This window comes from Microtus oregoni, unplaced genomic scaffold, assembly GCF_018167655.1.
Source record: "Microtus oregoni isolate MIOR12 unplaced genomic scaffold, Mior012 000062F_ref0000492, whole genome shotgun sequence".
NCBI lineage: Eukaryota > Metazoa > Chordata > Mammalia > Rodentia > Cricetidae > Microtus > Microtus oregoni.
This window is the reverse complement of record NW_024543872.1, coordinates 5,851,864-5,873,223: the sequence shown is the minus strand read 5'-3', so window position 1 is coordinate 5,873,223 and position 21,360 is coordinate 5,851,864. Positions and strand designations below refer to the sequence as shown.

Genomic DNA, 21,360 nt, shown 5'->3' with positions numbered 1-21,360 from the left:
ACTACTTCATTTAAAAAGGTTACATTAGAGGAAATAATTTTTATGTAAATGACAGTAATACCACAGATTATATTAATGGCTATTCTCCTCACCATTGGTGGCAGAGCCATCCTACAAAAGATTCACACACTTCTTTCTTTACCAAGTGCTTCTTTAGGTTGTTTTCTCATACAATTGTATTATTATTATTATTATTTTATATTTGTAGTAGTAGTAATAGTAGTAGTATCAACAGCATCATGCAACTCTCTAGTCAACCTCAAACTTGCTAAGTAGTCAATAGTGCCCTTAAAACTTCTGACCCTTCTGCCTCCACCTCTTGAGTATTAGAATTAGATCCAGAAGCTCCCATATCTGGTATTGTGTGGGGCTGGGGACAGAGTCCAGGGCTTTGTGAATATTAGTTAAGTTAGGTAACTGAGACACATGCTTAGCCTCTCCTCATAAACTGTGTGGCGAGCCTTGTTCCTGACTATGGACTTTAGTGTTGCTATATAAATTCCACAAGGAACAGGCACGGTTTATCTTTGATTTTTATGACCTAGACTATCTCCCTCACGGTCAGTCACTAGTTCACTAAGCTCTATGGGAACTCTGGTCTTTCTGAACACAAACTCCTTTTGTCCTTCAACCATAATCCTCAACCGTGGCCCAAGTTTTTACAATTTCTTCCAGTGGCTCTTTATGTTTCTAAAGGGTCGGGGCACAAGGCTGCAAGTGGTTGGCTAATGTTTTCTGAGTAAGGAAATGAATGGATGAAGCTGGTCTTTCTTTCTTGCCTTGGTGCCAAAAGGATGTGGACCCAGATAGAAAAAAGACCATGGGATTTGATGAGGTCAGACTTTCTCTTTCTTCTATGCAGAGATGAAAACATGGACTTCTTTCCTTCACGCGATTTAATTTTTTAGGCAAGGTACTGACAAGCTAAAGGATCAGTGACTCACCCTATGGCGCATGGACTTCAGGGTTCCATATCCCATTCAGCATCTTTTTTTTACTCTCAGAACTTCAACTACTCAACTCTCCTCTCTTGTCTTCTGTTGTGTATTCTCAATAAACCCCAGAGTTTCAATTAAAAACATTTTGGTTCCCCCAGTTTCAAAAGGAGCTTTGCCTCTGAACTTCCATCTCCACAACTACTTTACCTATACATTCTGATTAGTTCAGAGTCCTACTCGGCCCATGCAAAAGCCCCAGAACTATGATGCTAGACCATCCTTCTCACCGCCAATCAGCAGCACTTCTTCACTGTGTGCCTCATCAATGGTGTTGGACACGGATGCTGGTCCTACCAGTACTATAAGCTCCCTCTCACACCAGCCTATAGAGTGCTGCCCTTTCCTGCCTTCCAGGGAATGAATCTTCCGCTGTTTCTTCTTCATTACCAAGCATAGTTTAAAAGATGTCTTGGTGCATTCCTAAAATCAAAGCACTGGACAGGCTGGGGCAAGAAGATATGAAGTTTCAAGATAGCCTGGACCACACACTGTTAAAGGCCAGTCTGGGCTACAGGGTGAGACACTGTCTCTAAAAGCCAAGGGCTGGGACTATAGCTCGGAGGGAGAGTAGTATTTGTATCAACCATGGTCGAGCACACACATTGGTTCACTAAAATCCAGTTTCTGTCCTTCATACTACCAATAAGAGAAAAGTGGAATCCCCCAGCAAGTGCACAAAGTCCTTGCATACACCTCAGCATTGATTAGGCCTCTTCTGTGTGCCACCCAGCTTGACTAAGTTTACATTCTTGAAAAAGGAATTTGGGACAACTAGCAACTCACTGTAGAGACCTAGGGACCTAAACCAATGTCTTCTGCAGCTGGGATCCTTTAACACCAGTGGGGTCTGCAACACTGGTGGTTATGGGGTAAATAAGGGCACTTGTGTTTCTGAATGCTTCCAGGTACCACTTAGAGCACGGATGGAATGGTAGCAAACCTCAGCACCCCCACTATGCCTCTTAGCCCCACGATAACAACTCTGATCTAAGATGTATGATACCAGTCCTAAGTCCTTGACATCCGCACACTGGCAGACTAACCAATGGTCTTTTTTTATGCTTTCACAGGCACTTTATTCTTTTTTTTAAAAACTCGGTGTTCCTCCTGATACAGACTGTTCTTATTTACTGCAGTTAACAGCGACTATTTGAAACTCTGTGGGCATCTTAAAGAGGCTGATGAAATGTCACTTCCACATAGGGTGCTCCACTAATCTTGTCTCCAACCCACTCATCTCCCTGCAGGGCGGGATGAATGGACATACTCTCCCCAAGGCCTCCAGGTAGAAGCCATGACTGGAGCAGGGCCATGTGAACACAATCAAGATAGTGGCCTCAACTTCATCAAACATAAAATCTTTCGTTCAGAGAAAGGATGAGCAGTGCCTGTCCACTCTAGCTGCTGGGACCTTGCAACTCTCCATTTTCAGAAGGTTCCATCCAAGGCAGGGGACCTCAGAGGCATTGTCAAAACTCACATACCAGCTGGTGCCTTGAGGGGAGGCAACACCAACTACCATAGGATGAGGAAGATTTACACATTTAAGGCAAAAGTGTCCTGTAAGAACTAAGAAATAGCTAATTCTCTTTGATCTTAAAATATTACTTGAGGTAATATGCTCTACAAGGCCAGTAGTGACTTCTATAAAAATGTCTACTGCTGCACTACTTATGAATATTCAAATAGGTACACAATGCATACTTACTGAGTAATTTTTTTAAGATGCAAAACAAACAAACAAACAACAAAATCATAAGCATTCATAAAAACACCAAATAAATTGTCATTTAATAGCATACTTACTTCAGATGAATTAAGAATGGTAGGGTCATTATTGTTTAAATATAAAAGTGTATATATTAAACAGCTTTTTAAAGGAAAAAGGAAAAGGCATCTATGTATATATGAACCGTGTATCACTCACACAGGGTACATCAACAATAATATAAAAACATGAACTGATAGGCACAGAATATATTGCATTGCTCCCAGCAGAAATAGCCAATAAAACCAGTCATTAGAAATGAATGACCAAACAGTCCGATTTATCTCTTTAAGCACACTCTGGGCATTATAAATGGCAGAAGAGGACAGACAAAGATGAGGCAGGCTGACCTGGAGCAGGGTTTGGTGGCTGCCTGGTGTAGGACACATTGAATGTGGGCTCCTCGATGAGCGGTGGTGGGTACATGCGCCGGCGGATGAAGAAACCAGCTCCGCAACAGAAGAGCACACCCATCATCAACAGGAACCTGCAGAGGTCAAGACACAGGCTGAGGCCAGGCTCTAGAATGGTAACCAAAATGCCGGATGATTCCCAGTTGCTTTTGGAATACTACTCCAAAGTGGCAAAGCAGAGAGATTCACCAAGCTGTGGGAAGCCTCCAGCCATGAAGGCATACGACTAGCCTTGGTCCTCCCCGAGTGTTTCACCTTGGGACAATCCTCCTACGGATGGTATCAGCGAAATACTTGCCCTGCATTTTATCAATGGAGGTTCTCTTCTCTCTGATGAGTCTAGCCCGTGTCAAGTTGACGTAAATAAGCCAGTCCACTAACTACACATAATCATCTGTGCGGTGTGCTGTTTTTTTTTTTTTTTTTCCAATTTGACACAAACATATCTGGGAAGATAGAATAGTAAATGAGAAAATATCTCCATGAGACTCCCCATAGGCAAGTCTGTGGGGGCATTTTCTTGATTGACTGATGTGGGAGGGCCAAACTCACTGTGAGCACCCCTGGGTAGGTGGACCTGGGATATAGAAGAAAGCAGGCTGAAAAAGTCATGAGGAGCAAGCCCTTAAGCAGTGTCCCTGGGCAGCTTCTGCTTCAGTTCTGGCCCTGACTTCCCTCAGTGACAGAACTTGACCCGAGAGTTGTGAGATGAAATACATCCCTTCCTTCCTCCTCGGGTTGCTTTAGGCACGGTGTTTTATCACAGTAGTAGAAATCCTACCAAAGACAGTCAGTGAGTCCCTTCCCCACACCTCGACGGACTTAATTTTTAATAGAAGAGAAACCGAAAGGCAAATGCACAAACTATTTATTCCTAACAAGTAAGTGATCAGAAAGAAAAATGAAGGCTGGAAGAACAGACCTGTGTGAAATATTTTCTATCAAAACTCCTCACTATAGTTTGAGTGTGTAATTCGGTGCACTGGGAGGCGTACACAAAGATACTATTGCACATGAGAATGGACAAATACTCTCCTCCTGCCATATCTGAGCTATGTTCTAAATGAGAAGGCGGTGCCTTGAGGAGGAACAGGAAGTCTGGTGAGAAGAATGGCATGTGTGACGAGGCCTAGAGCAGGGAAAGCTCAGGGGAGAGACGCAGGAGTTGGCCCTGGAGGGACGTGGGAAGTAGATTCTGAGGTCTGGCAAAGTAGAGAACCTCATCAGCAAAGATGCTGGAATCACACAAGGGACAGCATCTGTCTGTCTCTGCCTCCTCTGTCCCCCTGCCCCTCCCTGTCTCCAGCTTCCCTCTCCCTCTCTCTTTCTGTCTTTTTCTCTCCCCCACTCTCTTTCTCTCCTCCCTCCCCCCTCTCCCACTCTCTTCTTCCTCTTCCACTCTTGCTCTATCTCTATCAGTATAGTCCTACATCCCCAGACCCTTGTTTTTCACTACATTTTTCACTCTCAGATAGGGTCTCATTAAACTGGCTCGAATGTACTCTACAGTCCATGCAGGTTTTCAACATGTAATTTTCCTGCCTTAGCCTCCCAGGCAGCTGAGATTACAGGGCAGTACCACTAAGCCTAGCTGGACTTGCCTCTTTAGGTTTATCATCTTACCTTTAACGTGAAGTCCTACAAACATATCTGAGAACAGTGACTCAAAGCCTAGAGTATACAGGGATGTACACAGCGATTCACTGCTGGCCATTCCAATGGATCTGGCTCTCTGGTTTGCAAATAAGTCATCTGAGGTCTTCACTATGATACGAGGTCAAGATGTTGGTTATACTGCCAAATGGAACTTTTTTCCCTCCTAAATGAAAAATGACACTGTACCTCACACTTCAGAAGCAAGGACAGCACAGAGTCACTTGACAGACCAGCTGTGTCTTTGGTAATACATGTAATTGATCTGTTCCTCATTGAAATATTAGCCTGAGGACTTACTTCTAGTAGGGGGAGGGGGGCTGACAAAGGCCAGGAAAGTGAACTTCAAGTTAGCTGGGTGAGAGTTGTGGCAATTAATGAGAAGAGTTGTTTTCAAAGGATTATATCCACAGGCAGGGTGCCCACTGTAGTCTGTCGTACAGCATAGTTGGGAAGCTTCCTAAGGGTTGGTTAGAAGGCGAAGTTGCTTTCATTTTCTAAAGTCAGAAGTAATCCAGTTTCATTAATTCAGTTTGCCTTTTTAATTCTTTTAACATGGCAGTTTCTCAGCCTGCAATCTCCTGGTGAGGGGCACCAATAACACAAGACCCTGTTGCCTGGATCCATTCCAGGAGTGGTATGGGAACCTCCAGTGGCAGGCTCATCCACACAGCTATCCCTGCCCATCTCTCCCATTTTGCAACATGTGGTTTACAATGCTAATGAGGGGTACAAACAGCCGCCATTCTAAAACTGGAAAATTTCATTCAAACCTCAGCTTTGTTTCTATAGCTGGCAGGGCCTCTTAAAAGCATTCTCCTCTCAACTGCAGTAAAGAAGCAGGGGCCAAGAACCTGGACAACAAAGAGGACCCTAAGAGAGACATACATGACTCTACATAGGAAGGAGAAAGAGACAAACTCTCCTGAGTAAATTGGGAGCGTGGGTGTCACAGGGAAAGGTAGAAGGGGAGAGGGGAGGAAGGGAGGTGAGCAGAGAAACATGTATAGAGCAAAAAAACAATAAAAAAGAAGCAAAAAAAAAAAGAAAGAAAAGAAGGAAAAGCAGCCACAGAGGTCAGCTGAGGACATTGAACTAACTGATAGCACTGACTTTTTCTCTCTCAGCCTGAGACCTCTTCTCCACAAAACACTTATCTCATCATGCTGGGAACAACCTCACCAAAAGAGCTGCTCAAAACCTTTGCAACGTTTCCCTGAATTCCTGGCATTAGGAGTTTTGTGGAGGCTGGACAGATGGCTCAGCGGTTCAGAGTACCGATTGCTCTTCCAGAGGACCTGGGTTCAATTCCCAGCATCCACATGGCAGCTCACAACTGTCTATAACTCCAGGATTCATCACTCTCATGCAGACAATACATATAGGAAAAATGCCAATGCACATAAAACAAAAATAAATAAAAAAGATTTGCGCACTGTCTGCAGAGTACTCCCATATAACGGCCTACTTGTTACTGAAGGGTTAATGACCTAAAAGCCTCAGGTAGATGGAACAAGTCCAGACAGTAAAGCCGACTTGTCTGATAACACCTGTGGGCTGTTGGGATCCAATGAGCTCCTGATAAGGAGATCGATGTACCTGCATCTGCTGCTATCTACTACTGGGAGGCTGCAGAGGAACCGACCTGAAGATGTAATATACCACCCCTGTTCCCCCATGCACACAAAAGCCCCCTGTGCATGCACACAGTTGGAATGATGCAGGTCTAGAAGCTAATTACTTTATCTTGGACTAGCTTTAGCCCCTAAATAGCCATGCCTTTCCCACCTCTGTGTCAGGACTAACAAATAGAGGAAAACCTTGTGACTAATAATAGATGAAAACTGGAATCTATCAAATTATCAGCCTCCTCCTAGCTTCCAGGAACCCAAAAGTTAAGAATGTCATCAAATAGGCATCTAATGCCTGCAGAAAAGCTTTTTCTATCCTGCTGTAACGATCTCTCTGATGTACCCACCAATGTATTTTTTTTAAATTTATTTATTTATTAAAGATTTCTGTCTCTTCCCAGCCACCGCCTCCCATTTCCCTCCCCCTCCCCTAATTAAGTCCCCCCCCTCAGCCCGAAAAGCAATCAGGGTTCCCTGTCCTGTGGGAAGTCCAAGGAACCCCCCACCTCCATCCAGGTCTAGTAAGTTGAGCATCCAAACTGCCTAGGCTCCCACAAAGCCAGTACGTGCAGTAGGATCAGAAACCCAGTGCCATTGTTCTTGAGTTCTCAATAGTCCTCATTGTCCGCTATGTTCAGAGAGTCCGGTTTTATCCCAGGCTTTTCCAGACCCAGGCCAGCTGGTCTTGGTGAGTTCCCAGTAGAACATCCCCATTGTCTCAGTGTGTGGGTGCACCCCTCATGGTCCTGAGTTCCTTGCTCGTGCTGCTCTACTATGTTCATAGCAGCATTGTTTGTCATAGCCAGAACCTGGAAACAACCTAGATGCCCTTCAATGGAAGAATGGATGAAGAAAGTATGGAATATATACATATTAGAGTATTATTCAGCAGTAAGAAACAAGGACTTCTTGAATTTTGCATACAAATGGATGGAAATAGAAAACACTATCCTGAGTGAGGTAAGCCAGACACAAAAAGAGGAACATGGGATGTACTCACTCATATTTGGTTTCTAGCCATAAACCAAGGACATTGAACCTATAATTAGTGATCCTAGAGAAGCTAAATAAGGAGAACCCAAAGAAAAACATATAGGCATCCTCCTGAATATTAACCTTCAGCAAGCGATGAAAGGAGACAGAGACAGAGACCCACATTGGAGCACAGGACTGAATTCCCACCAATGTATTTTAAAATTGTCAGGACTTGCAACTGTCTTTATTCTGTAAAACCATTAGACTTCATGAGACTGTTTCCCTTCCCCATTCTGAAACAGGAGAATCATTCCAGAGGGTTTGGCCTTCAGCACCAGGGAGCCTCCCCCTATCCCTCCCCAGGCTCCCCTACTCCCACTCCAATGATCTCTTACTGAAAGCAGAGCAAAGCTTTGCTGATGCTTTGTCTTAAGCTCTATTCCCGATCCTCTGAAACTGCCCACACTACAAGGAAAGCATCCCCTGACGCAGGCTGAGCCCTTTGGAATGGACTCTAGAGTCTCTCATGTTCTGTTCTGCTAAGTCTCCTTTCTTGCTCTGTTTCTGAAACTAGTATGATTTTATCATCATCCACTTTACAGGATGACGGCTCATCAACAAACCTCGCTTTATGCTCCACAGATTTTAGCAGCCCAGGCATGGGTGTTCTGAAATAGCTTAAGAAATGTCAGGTGGTCCCTTGGAAGTCACATATGCCTGAAAACAAATGTCTTCTCATCCTTCATCATAAACTGCTTTACAACACTAGAAGGGCCCTCCTTCCCTGCTGAGAAAGGGTCCTGGTACATAAAAACAGCTTGGTTCCTCTGGAGGAAAGGTCTTGTGTGACATTTTACAACATAACGGTCACAATGTAAAGACCCCTTAGCCTACACCAGGTAAGATGTGACTACAGCCTTTTAACTTTAGAAATGCTACCCTCGTTTGTCTCTGCACCAAGTGTCTAAGGCCTGAGTGTACTCCTAGCATTCTAGAGAACTCTCTCAATAGACTTAATAAAGCATGGCGATCTGTAACGTCCTCACATGGATTATTTCATTTGAAGCCCCAGTGAGCTCTCCCACGCCAACACAGGACCCAACCTCACTGGGCCTTCCTGGCTAAGGAGAGGTTGCGCTACATGTGAGGATTCCTTGACAAACATTCCAGGGTCACTGAAATCAGAAAGGTCTGGAAAGGCTGCTGTTTTCCCAGACAAAATGGATGAGTCCTTCTGACATCCTTAGGAGGTAAATTGGTGTACTGGATTCAGTTAAAAAGATTGTGCCTTGTATAGGCCTCTTAGAGGAGCCTTCTTAGGGAGGAGAAGGATGGGCCTCTGACGACCCATGGGGCAGGCCTCTTAGGGCGTCATTTTTTGATATTTTGAGGAAGATACGCCCCTTTGAGAAGCTTTAAAGTTTCTGAAGAAAACTTGTACTGAGGATCCGCCCCTTGTTGTCCTGTGCTATGCTGGGACACCAATTGCAGAGGGCTTGGTTTTCTGATTCCACCTCTCATGAGAGGTCTGGTTTGGTTTCAGTCTGCATGAATGACCAGCCAACTATATACATGACTCAGTACACACAGGGCAAGCTCTGTGGGGGGAGTTATTTTGTTGGTTTGATATTGGTGTTTCTGTCTTATTTTGTGCCCCCTCTCTTGGTTCTGAGAGACAGGTGGACTGCACTCATTTTGGCTTCATGATGGCTTCTCTTGGCTGCACACTTCACTCTTGCTCTTTTGAGTCACAGGGTCACTGCAGCTTGGGTGCCTGGAGCATTTTTTTACATTCTCTGTCCTTATGGTTGCCAGTATTTGTTATTTGTTCTGTGTATCCTCTCTTGTTATCTGTGGTCTTCCCAGTTACATACCCTTTCCTCCAGGTTGGGGAATCTCCAAGCATACCAAACAGCTCCTGGAGTCACCTGCCTGGGAACCTTTCTTACTCCCAAGTCAGGACATGTGATGGGTCTTACATGGAGTTGAGATGTCTATTTTTTATTGCTATTGCCTTTGTGTTTATCTTTCTAATAAATTTCAACAAGCCACTTACTTTCCTTCTAATGTGGGGACCACCCAATCCAAGATTTCACCCCTTCAATGTATACTGAAGAGATCTGAGGAGGACTGTGGTATTTCACTCTTCAAGGAAAAGCTGCACACTTTTTGTGAAGTCGACTGGCCTTCTATGAAGTAGACTGAACATTAAACCTCCCAAGGGTTTTTGGCGTTGGCTGCTGGTATAGACGCTGGGAGACTATGTTACTTTGAGAAAGCCTTCCTGTCCAAACACTTACAAATGAAAAAGAGCTAGTTCAGGAGCCACTACCACAGTTAAGGATGGTCCGCCTGGGTCACAAACTCCTTGTGGTGGTCTCAGATTGCCCCTTTCCTCTTCTAAGCAGAGATCTTTGAAAATTAGGCACTGCACTCCTCTTACTCCCCAGGACACTAAAATGTCCTCTGCCTGTCCACAGCTTAACTCAACTACCCTTCTGTCTGAAGACCATTTCCTCACTTGGTCGTGCCTCCCAAACGATTCTTCCTCTGCTTCTCCCTCGCTCTCAGTCTCAGAGACCTACCCCACCTCTTCTCATCCTTGTCACTCAGCTCCCACTTAACATCTCACTCAGAGCCTGGAACTTAGTCAACTTCCATCTTCCTTCTCTCAAAGGGCTCCCCTGGTCCATAGGGAGTGAGCCATAGAGGCTTGCTGATGGAACCCTGCAAGACAACCCAGCTGCAACAGGACGGCAAATAGCACAGGGTGAGTGGTGGCTGCAAGAGCAAGGGAGCAGGGGCTGCGGCTGTGATGCAGACAGGAACAAAGCAGCCCCTCCCATTTCCTTATCCCAGCCAAGACCCCTGGCATCCTGGTAGCCTTGCCAGCCTGGGAATCCAGGACTCCATCTCAGAATGACCACAAAGTAGAAGGCAAGTTTCAGTGTGGGGATGCCTCTTAGCTATGTGGCTCAGGACAGACTTGAGGTCGGCTCTATATTAGGTCCTAATGCCTGCCATTTCTACTGTGTCTCTAAGTCTGCTTCTCCTGAGATAGGATATTCTTCCTGTTCTTGGGCCTCCTTTGCCTTAAGCCTGTGGTCTACCTTTGCCTCTGCCCTAGAGTCTGCGTACTCCTGCTTTTATTTGTACTTTTCAGTTTTAAAGACACAGACATCAAGAGGGGGTGTGGGGGGAGGGGAAACAGCCTGATGTCAGAAGTTTTGAGTTCCCTTGTCTAATTTTCACTTTCTGTTTACTGCTCTCTAGTTTATCACACATTATTCTGCAACCTGATGTCTTTATAAGAAAAAAAATACTTATTAAGCTTTTCAAGTTGTTTGCCTCCACCTGTAGACGCACACACACAAACTGGTTAAAGATCTGGGTTAATCCATGATTATCACAGGGAGCAGAGATGCAAGGCAAGGAGCTGAGAGCTTTCCATCCTGACCCACAGGCAGAGAGACACTGAGTCTGGTCAGGGCTTCTGAAATCTCACCCCCAGTGACACACTTCCTCCAACAAGGCCACACCTCCTAGTCCTTTCCAAATGGTTACACCAACTAGGGATCCAGCATTTAAATACATGAACCAATGGGGGCCATTCTCATTCAAACCAACACAAACACTCCGTGTCTGAAACCTCCCAATAACAGTTCCAGCTGTGGCCGAGTACCCAGAAATGGGCTTGTTATGTTATTACTCCTTTAAGAAAGGAGCGACAGGCAAGTCCTGGACCCTCATCTGAGTATCCCGTCAACTCCTCGCTCCTGCCAGCTGGTTAAATGCAATCAGCGCTTAACTGTATTTGACATCAAGGTTGGAGAAACTAGGGCATACAGGCTAAAAACTAAGACTGGGAAGAGGGCCCACCAATGCAGCAAGGAAAAAGCTGTTACATATGTTGTTTAAAGACCCCAATGAAATTAGATATTGCCTAGTAAGCCCCCTTAGGAAAAAGTTCTTACAACAAATGGTAAGTTTATTTATGACTAGTATTTGAAACTGTTAAATCAGAAAGGTTTACATATAAAGGTTATAATGGCTAGCTGTAATTCCAGATGCCCTTTGAATACATACACCCTTCTTCGTTCTGATTTACAAAAATGTTCCCCCATTCAAGCTCATGTATATCTTTAAAGCTTTTGCTGAAATTTAAACTTTCTTCCTCTCAGGATCTGTAAGACCATTGCGGGGTGGAGGGGGAAAACTGAAAAAAAAGCCAAAAAAACAAAAAACAAAAAATAAAACTATAAAATTCCAATCAGAAAAATAGCTCAAAACTTACAACAGAAAAGGTTACTACTTAGCAGTCTGTATACAGGTAATCTCAATTTGCTACAGTATTCCATGTATATAATCTGAATCCAACTACTGTTTAGAGAAATAAAATTTAAAAATAAATAGATACAAAAAGTCTTATAAATTATGAAGCTATTTTTTTGGTTAAAAAGGTTAAAATATTGTAGGTAAGGACGGATTTTTCTACAATAAAATAAATTTTGTAAAAAAATGATGGAATTTAAGGATGATGTATGTTTGATGACTGAGATTTACAAATTCTTAAGTTTATAATGGTCTATTCATGTTAGCAAAAAAATTAGATAAAGATAATGCCTAATCATGTATATCTTTGCTAACTTTGTTAAGTTTAACTATTAGAGAGACTGAACACATCAAAAAACTACAGTAAAAATTAATTATACACCTTTTATTCTTATGTCTCTTTATGAGAGTCGATCTTACTGTTCTTTCCTGTAACATATATAATTATATATGATAAAATGAGCTATTTAATAGAAATTATTCTTCAAATTAATTTAGAGTTTATAAAATTGCACTATAGAAGGATCAAATGAGGTCCCCAGTTTCCCCATTGACTTTTTTTACAGTTTAAAATGTATTTTGGTACTAAAAGGGCTTCAGTTCAAAACTGTAATATAAAGGCTTAAAATCTTAACAGATAAAATTACGAAATCTTGCCAGTCTATTATAAACTGTTACAACAAAGATAGCTAAGACATAAATGTTAATTATTAGCCACCTTATAACTGATCAAATGTCTGCTTTTTATTTTTTATTGTTTTTATTGAGCTATATATTCTTTTCTGCTTCTCTCCCTTCTTACCCACTCCTCTTCTACCTTTGCCCGAGGTACCCATGCTCCCAATTTACTCAGGAGATCTTTTCTTTTTCTACTTCCCATGTAGATTAGATCCATGTATGGCTCTCTTAGGGTCTTCTTTGTTGTCTAAGTTCTCTGGGGTTGTGAATTGTAGGCTGGTTTTTCTTTGCTTTATGTCTAAAAGCCACTTATGAGTTAGTACCAATGATGTTTGTTTTTTTGGGTCTGGGTTACCTCACTCAATATGATGTTTTCTAGATCCATCCATTTGCCCACAAATTTCAAGATGTCATTATTTTTTCCCTAGTACTCCATTGTCTAAATATACCATATATTCTTTATCCATTCTTCAGTTGAGGGGCATTTAGGTTGTTTCCAAGTTCTAGCTATGACAAATAATGGTGATATGAACCTAGTTGAGCACATGTACTTGTGGAATGACTGAGCATCCTTTGGGTATGTATCTAAAAGTTGTATTGCTGGGTCTTGAGGTAGGTTCTTTCCTAATTTGCTGAGAAATTGCCATACTGATTTCCAAAGTGGCTGTACAAGTTGGCACTCTCACCAGCAATGCAGAAGTGTTCCCTTTTCCCCACAACCTCTCCAGCATAAGTTGTCATCAGTGTTTTTGATCTTGACCATTCTTACAGGCATAAGATGAAATCTCAGAATTGTTTTAATTTGCATTTCTCTGATGGCTAAAGATGTTGAGCACTTCCTTAAGTGTCTTTCAATCATTTTAGATTCATCAGTTGAGAGTTCTCTATTTAGGTCTGCACCCCACTTTTTATTGGATTATTTGTTCTTTTGATGACCAATTTTTTGAGTTCTTTGTTTATTTTGAAGATCTGTCTGATGTGGGATTGGTGACGATCTTTCCCCATGACCAAATGTCTTTAATGTGTCCAAAATGTGTTTGTTGTCATGCTCAGCCCAAATCTAACTCGTTTACAGAGACAGAATGAGAGGGAGAAACCAATGTACCTCCCACTATACAGTCTTACGTAAATGCTGTCAAAGTTAAGCCTAACTTAAGTTACTCAAAACAAGTTTAAAATAAGATTTGTTTAATATAAAATAATATTCAAAACCAGGTGTATTTTTTTAAAAAAGCTGGTTATAGAAAATTGAATGCTTTAGTAATGTAGGTTAAATTTACAGTACACTTACATGACAAGACATCCCCACGTTCAAGTAGTGCCCTTTCCCTTGAATGGACACAGATGCCATCAGAGTAAATTTCACTGTTATAGGATGAGAACGCATGGGAAAACAAAACTTACTGCTCTTGGTGTGTAGGCCGGAACAAGGAACACCTCCTCTTTATCTACAAGGAAGATGAATTCCTTTTCATGCCTTACATGACAGGGGACAAATTCTCTAACTCAGTGGATCTTAGTGTCTGCACCCATATCCTAAATATTTCAAGCAACAGAGAGGCAAATAGAAATTAAGTCTGTCCACGATGTCTCCTCAATTAACATGAGGCTGCTGCAAACGGGGGAACCTTATACCCCCACCTACCACCTGACTCAATGAGACCTGCATACTAGTTCAGCTGGTTATGACCATTACCTTGACTTTGATCGTTTTAGCGAAAACTAATCCCCAGGGCTAAGAGGTAATTACTTGATGTATAGGAAGACCCTCCCCCCCCCCAAAAAAAAAAGTTTTAGATAAGGTAAGATAGAGCCTCTGCCACAGGGCCTGCCAGGCTGAACTATGGGAACTCATTTAAACACTAAGTTGCAGGTACCATGCCAGAGGAAAAGACCTGGACTGTGACAGTCCACTTTGACAGCCTGAGTCACCTTCTAGAGACTACAGGGACAGCTTCTCCAGGTCACCATGGGGCAGCAGCTTGAGGAACTCAACAGGGGACATTTGGAGATGGGCATCACTATGACCTGTCATCCCTTCAGACTCATGGCTGTATTAGTCACAAAGTCTCCTATAGGACTAGCCACAGAGGTTCCCTAGGAATGGGGTCTGACACAAAATTTTAAAAACTACCACATTTGTTTGTAGAAAAGATCAAATCCATGATTGTCCAATTAAAGCAAGCTGTATTTGGGGGTGAACCTGGGACTGGAGAGCTGGCCTTCTCACCCTAAGTTGGGATTTGAGAGAGCTGTCCCTGATGGCCTTTTGAAGTCTCTTTTATAGGAGACTTGCACAGGTGCAAGAATTGCCTGTTGTACGTTGTTAGAAAGATACAATGAAAAGGAAGGAATAAGGGTAATGACATCTTGTGAGTGGGTTGTAAGCAGTTTATATCAGAGCTAAGAAGCAGGAGCTTATTCCTGACTACAAATAGAAACCTTAATTCACAAGGACTTAACACAGGACAAACATGAACTTAAATAACTACAAACAGAAACCTTAGCTTGCAAGGACTTAAGAGAAACAGAAACTTATTTTTAATGTCTTAGCTGCAAACAGAACCCTTAACCATCAAGGTATATTGTTCCTGTTTCAGTCTCCCTTTAACTCACGAGGTATTTTGTTCCTGTTTTGGTCTCCCACATGATCATAAGCAAACCAAACAGACGAGTTCAAGAAATGATCAGTGCTTTTTACAGAAGTCCCCTTTGTGGCACTGTGCCACGGCCCACATGTGAAATGCCTCTTGGCTACAGAGCAGAGTGTATCTCCAGAGACTTTCGGAGAGCTAAGACTTGCCCATGGCTACTGTCTGAACGACAGTGTGCCTCCCACCCTTCTCTCAAGGTGCAACTGATGGATCTCGTACGTTACCCAAATCTCTGTGAGGAGCTTGGGGAAGGGTGAGGATGTAGGGTTCCTGTCTTGAAAGCTAAGACACTGTAGATACAGATGAGGGGAGGTTTTCAGGCAACAGAAACTTTGTCACAAGTCTCAGTCTGCTGATTCTGACTCCTGAACACAATCTGCCCTGACACCATTTGATGTGGGAGGTCCTTTTGTCTATGTGTTGTTTTTATTGGTTAATGAACAAAGAAGCTGCTTTTGGCCAATGGCTTAGCAGAGTATAGCCAGGCTGGAAGATATATATATTAAAGAGAGAGAGAGAGAGAGAGAGAGAGAGAGAGAGAGAGAGAGAGAGGGCAGAGTCAGAAATAAGCCATGTAGCCCCACCAGAGACAGACGCTGGAACTTTATCTGGTAAGCCACAGCCTTGTGGCAATACACAAATTAATGGAGATGGATTAATTTAAAGTATGAGTTAGCAAAAAATACACTTAGGCTATTGGTCAAACAGTATTACAGATAATATGGTTTCTCTATGACTATTTTTGGGGCTAAGCAGCCGGAAACAAACAGGCAGCCTCCTACAACAACTATTTCAGGAGCTGGCTAAGGAGTTGCTCATGGCGGAACTTGTACTTCTCCAAGCTCCTCTTACCCAGACAGCAACAATGGAGTCGGAAAAGGCTCTGCAAACTCCTACCCCAGCAGCCCAGGAAGAAGGCAAGCCAAATGCTTTTACTCAGCCAGACTGTCCCAGAGACCAGGGCCATGATGATGACATTGGAACTGAGGTTGTCACTAGGCTGAGAGTGGGCACTTGAGGACTGGAGGCAAAACTAGGGAAGGGCACTCAGAAGAAGAACAACTTGTAACCTACCAAAAATACCACAGCCTCTGGATGGAGAGGGCCCGCACACAGCACCTGGAGCCACAGCAGTCTTCATAGGAACGGCATCTGCAGGAGAGAGGGCAGAATTCTGGGTAAAAAAAGATTCAGTTTTCCTCATTGTGTGGTTCCGTCAGACTCTCTACAAGCATAAGCACTTAGAAAAATCACAATGGATTCCTTCTGGGGAGTCTTCAGGACCAGAAAGGGCGCTGAGTCTACCAGACCCATGCTCCAAGGAATCTCTGCAACATAGGAACACTAACAAGGACTTGTCCTATGCTGTGGGTAACCTTTGACCTTGGGGAAGGTGGGACTGCCTCCAATGCCCTCGCAAGCTAAAAGCAAAGGTTACAGAGTCAAGTTAAGAGAAAGGGCTTTGTTCTGGTCGGACACTTTCTATCTATGTGATTTCTCTTATTAAATCTATCAACCTTAGCTTCTTTAATAGCAAATCAGATAGAATGATGGGGACCCTTCAAATGCTGATTTCAGGGCCTTGTCTTTATAAAGACTACGTGCTTCCATAATCCTCTACCTACCCAAGGCCTCTGGCAGGACCCTGACTCATGGGACATGTTCAGGGGCTGTCCTAACCCAGAAGAGCCACCCACGAAATTACTTCTTACAGGCACCAATCTAAGTGCTTTGTTAGAGTCTAGTAACCATATGCAAGGTGCAAACAACCACAGAACAACACTCCAGGACTGCTGCACCCCCTCTTTGCTCTGGTTACTGTCTGCTGATAGCAACAGTGAACTCAGCTGGGGTGACGCCTAACCTTGATTGTTAACCTGACGAGACGTGAATTACCTAGGACGTAAACATTTGGATGTGGCTGAGGATGGGTGTTAAACTTCCAGAGGTTTAACTAAAGCAGGGAGACTGCTCTGAGTGTGAGTAGGCTTCGTGAGCTGTGGTCTCAGGTCGACAGACAGTAAAAGTGAGCATAGCAAGGACACTCACGCCCTCTGCTTCCTGGATGCAGATGCACAGAGATGGGCTGCCTCATGTTCCTAACGCCTCAGCTCCAGCCATGCTCACCGCTATGACTTCTCACCATGACGGATTGCAGAAAGGCAAAACAAACCTTCCCTTACTCAAGTGCTTCTCTCAGGAGTTATTACTTTTTAACAACAAGGAAAGTCAGCCAGCCAGGAGGTCAGTAGCTTCTAGAGCACTGTCACTTTGAACACAGCACTGACAATGGGGTACCTTCTCTACTCCCACCTGATTTACCTCTTTGTTCGTGGCCCTGCTGCTTGGGAACTGAAAGATAACATGAAAGCAGTACCCTTATGCCAATGGCTGGAAGTCCTTGAGCTGAGCCTATAACAGGAAGCAGAAGCTGCTCTTTGATTTCAACTTCAGGGGTTCTTTGCATGGAAACTTTGTAGTGGCTATAGAGACTCCCAGAGAAGACTGCATTTATGTTAAGCTCTCGCTATGGTTAGCAGGTAACAATCATTAGAAGCCTGACATAATATGACAAGTGACACAAGGTACAGGTGTGGTGTTGGTTTGGGGGGGACCCACATGTACTTACAATAGTTCTGTTCCAACTGCTGCAATCTCTGTGGTCTTAACTAATGTTATGAAGGTGAAAACGGATGAGAAAAGGTTAGATGTCTCCTTTTATAAAAAATATCTTCTGAAACAGACTTCTGTCGTATACAAATACATATGCAATAGGCTGTAACATAAATTGTATTTTTCAGAGCAACTTTTGGGGATGTCCAAACAAACAAATAAAAACAAAAACCTGAATATGATTAAAGTGCTATTATATCCAAAATTGGCTTCTGTCACCTCCCTGGGCACATCTGGGTGTCCCCAAGTCCCAGCCTCTGGGCTCTGAGGTGACTTTCTACTGTCAGTAGCCCCAAGATAAGATCTTCTGATCTCTTACATCTTCTGGGGTAATACAAAATTGGCCAAATGGTCACTTTTGCTTCCAGCTGTACTACTTGATATCTGGCAATCATCAATTTTACAAGGTGTAATTCTCACAAGGGTATTGTTAATGGGAACACTCTGTTCACCTGCTGCGGATAGGCACTGTTTTCTGTCCTGCCGGCACAGGGGATTTGGGGAGCCAGGTGAAGCTCTTCTGAACTACTGCTCTCCTGCTCTGCAAGAATCCCTCTCTGGGCTTTACCTCAGCTCTAACAGGAGCTGCTCTCCTCCCCTGCCAACTAGAGAATCTGTGTATGTGGCAACAGTAAACCAGAAGGGAAATCTCATTCTGTTGTCAGCTGCCTGATGGGGTCTATTCAATCCACAGTTCTGCATAAAAGATGCCATGGGTGGACATTGATACCTTTAATGCTCAGAATGGTTTTCAAACACTGCATTTGCTAAAATGTTTCACTTTTACTGTTACCCTTCTAAGGAAGCAGCTACTCAACCCAAGCCTAGACATCCTACAGATCTTCGAGGCAGGAAGATAGGCCAGCTTATAAACATACTTAGAGCACCTTGCCTAGAATTCTGGGAGCTCTTGTATATTTAGTATTTGAATATATAGGTAACGATTACCTGCATTTGTTGCTATAACAACAGATGCAGCCCTCCATCTGAAAACCCATCTCTCCCAGAATATCATGAGCATAGTGGGTTGTGAGGTCTTCATTCAGACTCTTCCTTTCCGTAAGACTCAACAGCCAAGCCTAAGTTAAGTTTTCAGTTTGGAAACTGCAAGTACATACTGACAAATGACTGTTTTCTCCTCTCAAAACACAAGGCATTCATTATGGCTCCTTCAGCTACACATCCATTCACTCTTCAGCATCCTTAGGACTCCTCTGCATCTCTGGCCTGACTCTCAGTGTCAGATGCCCGCAAATGTTTCCCAGCGAAAGGAACACACACTTACTTACCCAAGGTTAATACTCTCATCCCAACTCCTTCAACTGGAGGATGAGGCACATCCTGCTGCCATTTCAAATATGAGCAATTATAAACTAAATGCTAACTACAACCTCGAGCTTAGTTCAGTGTAGAAAGTATTACTGGGTGGTATAATGTACTGAATAAGGCCACCCTCTAACACACGTGCCCAATGCCTGAAAAAGCATTTGTGTTCCAAAGGAAGTCATTAATACCAAACTGGGTGCAGAGCAGATGGTGATAACAGAATGGATTTTCCATCTCATTCTACTGTGGACCAGATACACCAATTCCCAGACTGGCAGTAGAAAATAACACCATTCTTACCCACTCACTGGTCAGCACTCCTAATTATATGGGCCTGCAGTTTCCGTTTGGAAATGGCTGTCTGTTAGCCAAGGCTTCTCGCTGCACGCTGGGATCCAAATGTAGATCGCATCAGAGAACAGGACACATTACCCTGAGCAGGTGTTAATCTGTAATTCAGTATATTCCAAAGATAACGCTAGGGTGTCTATGTTTCTCTCTGGATGAATGAGAAGTAATGTAGTCCTGAGGGTGCAAGAATAAGTCTGGGTACTTGTGGGCCATGAGTTTGCAGTCTGTGCCAGTGTCAGTTAAATAATATAAAAAGTGAGACGGTCCTTCTGCCGAGTTTTTAAGGATGAGAAATAAGCACGTGTCATTATTAGCACTGTCCAGAAGTAAACAGGATCTGGCCTTTAGACACATTTATTCTATAAATGGAATAGGTGGACATATTAAGTTAGAGAATGTTCAATGTCAATAAAATACAAATATTTCTAGTTTGAAAATAGTAAAATATTGGCATATAAATATTTCCTTTTGGATTTGGTGTGGTGGTCCAAGCCTTTAACACCAGTACTTGGGAGGAAGACGCTGGGAGATCCTGTGGTTTCTTAGCCTGGTCTACATAGTGAGTTCTAGACCAGTCAGCACTATATAGTAAGACATCGCAGGAAAATACATTCCTTTCCCTTTTGGTTACTGTGATGGACTAGATGGACTTGTCTCCCTCTCCTGCATCTACCACAAGATTCATATTCAGAAATGCAAATCACTAATAGGACGGCATGTTATGGTAAGTCTTGGCAAGTCATCAGGTCATTAAGGTGACGCCCTTGGGAATGAAATTAGTGCCTTTATAAGACCAGGCAGGAGACAGCTTGCTTTTTCTCTACAGGGAAGATGGCTGTCTACAAACCACACTGGGTCAGCTGGTACCATCATAGGTTTCTAGCCTCAGGAGTAATAGAAATACAAATGTTTGCTGTTTTAAAGCAACCCTTGAAATTGTAACAGTAACCTGCCCAGGCAGATGCTAAATAGTTATTAGTTAAAATGATATGTAGGAAATTAATCCTGAATGTGGCAGAGCAGCTGTAACCTGAGTGGAGGGGGGCAAAGTATAAGAGGTCATGACAACTGGCAGCTGCTATCATCATGGGGCAGTGTTGGACAACAGGATATGGCTAATAATTAAGCTGTATACTTTTATACTTTACATACTATTTGACTTACTATTTAATTGTCAGCCAAGGACAGTAGCATGTCTGTGGTGACAGCAAGTCAGGAGCCTAAGGCAGCAGAAGAATTATTTAAGTCCAGGATTTCCAGTTCAGTCTTGGCAACACCGTGACTCTCCAACTTATTGGAAAAGAAACCCTTTCCCTGAATACAGCCTTCAGTCTCCACAGACCATTCTCTTCCTTTCCGTGTTCGTCACAAGAGTAGGGTTGGTTTTTTATTGTTGTTTTTGCTTCCTTTTGGCTTTGTTTGTTTCTTTGCAATATTAACTATTTTCATTTGAAGTCTGAACCTGTTCATACAACTCTACCAATTACAATTCTTCCCTCAATGGGAGACCATGCCCACGTTGGGTACAATCTTGACTTTCCTTTATCAGGAAGAATCCCAATTTGTTCCAATTTCCACACACACAGTTAACATTTTTACCAACTATAACACATGGTAAAGAACCTCCCACCAACTCAACCCTTTTAAAAAACACAGCTCTCACCTTACATGGAATGTGAAAGAGTTTATTCTGGAGCCATTTTAAATGACATGGCCCGGACACACAGATTTAACCTTACCCTAACTTCCATGCTCCAACATGGAGGCAGTTTCATGAAGTCTTATAGTTTTACAGAATAAAGAAAATCATAAATCCTGACTATTTTAAAATGCATTGGTGGGTACATCAGAGAGATTGTTACAACAAGATAGGGGGAGCTTTTCTGTAGGCATTAGATGCCTATCTGA

At 43.0% G+C, this 21,360-nt stretch overlaps 1 protein-coding gene across 1 annotated transcript in view; it reads right to left on the bottom strand.

Annotated features, from left to right (window-relative positions):
• The window catches only part of LOC121439764 (vesicular, overexpressed in cancer, prosurvival protein 1), a 70,904-nt gene that overhangs the window by 5,951 nt on the left and 43,593 nt on the right, over positions 1 to 21,360 (bottom strand). Inside the window, exons 3-4 of the mRNA XM_041640384.1 lie at positions 16,177 to 16,254; positions 3,117 to 3,253 (exon numbers count right to left, since the gene is read on the bottom strand). Of these exons, the coding sequence (XP_041496318.1) occupies positions 3,117 to 3,253; positions 16,177 to 16,254 (215 nt within the window). The remainder of the gene's footprint in view (positions 1 to 3,116; positions 3,254 to 16,176; positions 16,255 to 21,360) is intronic.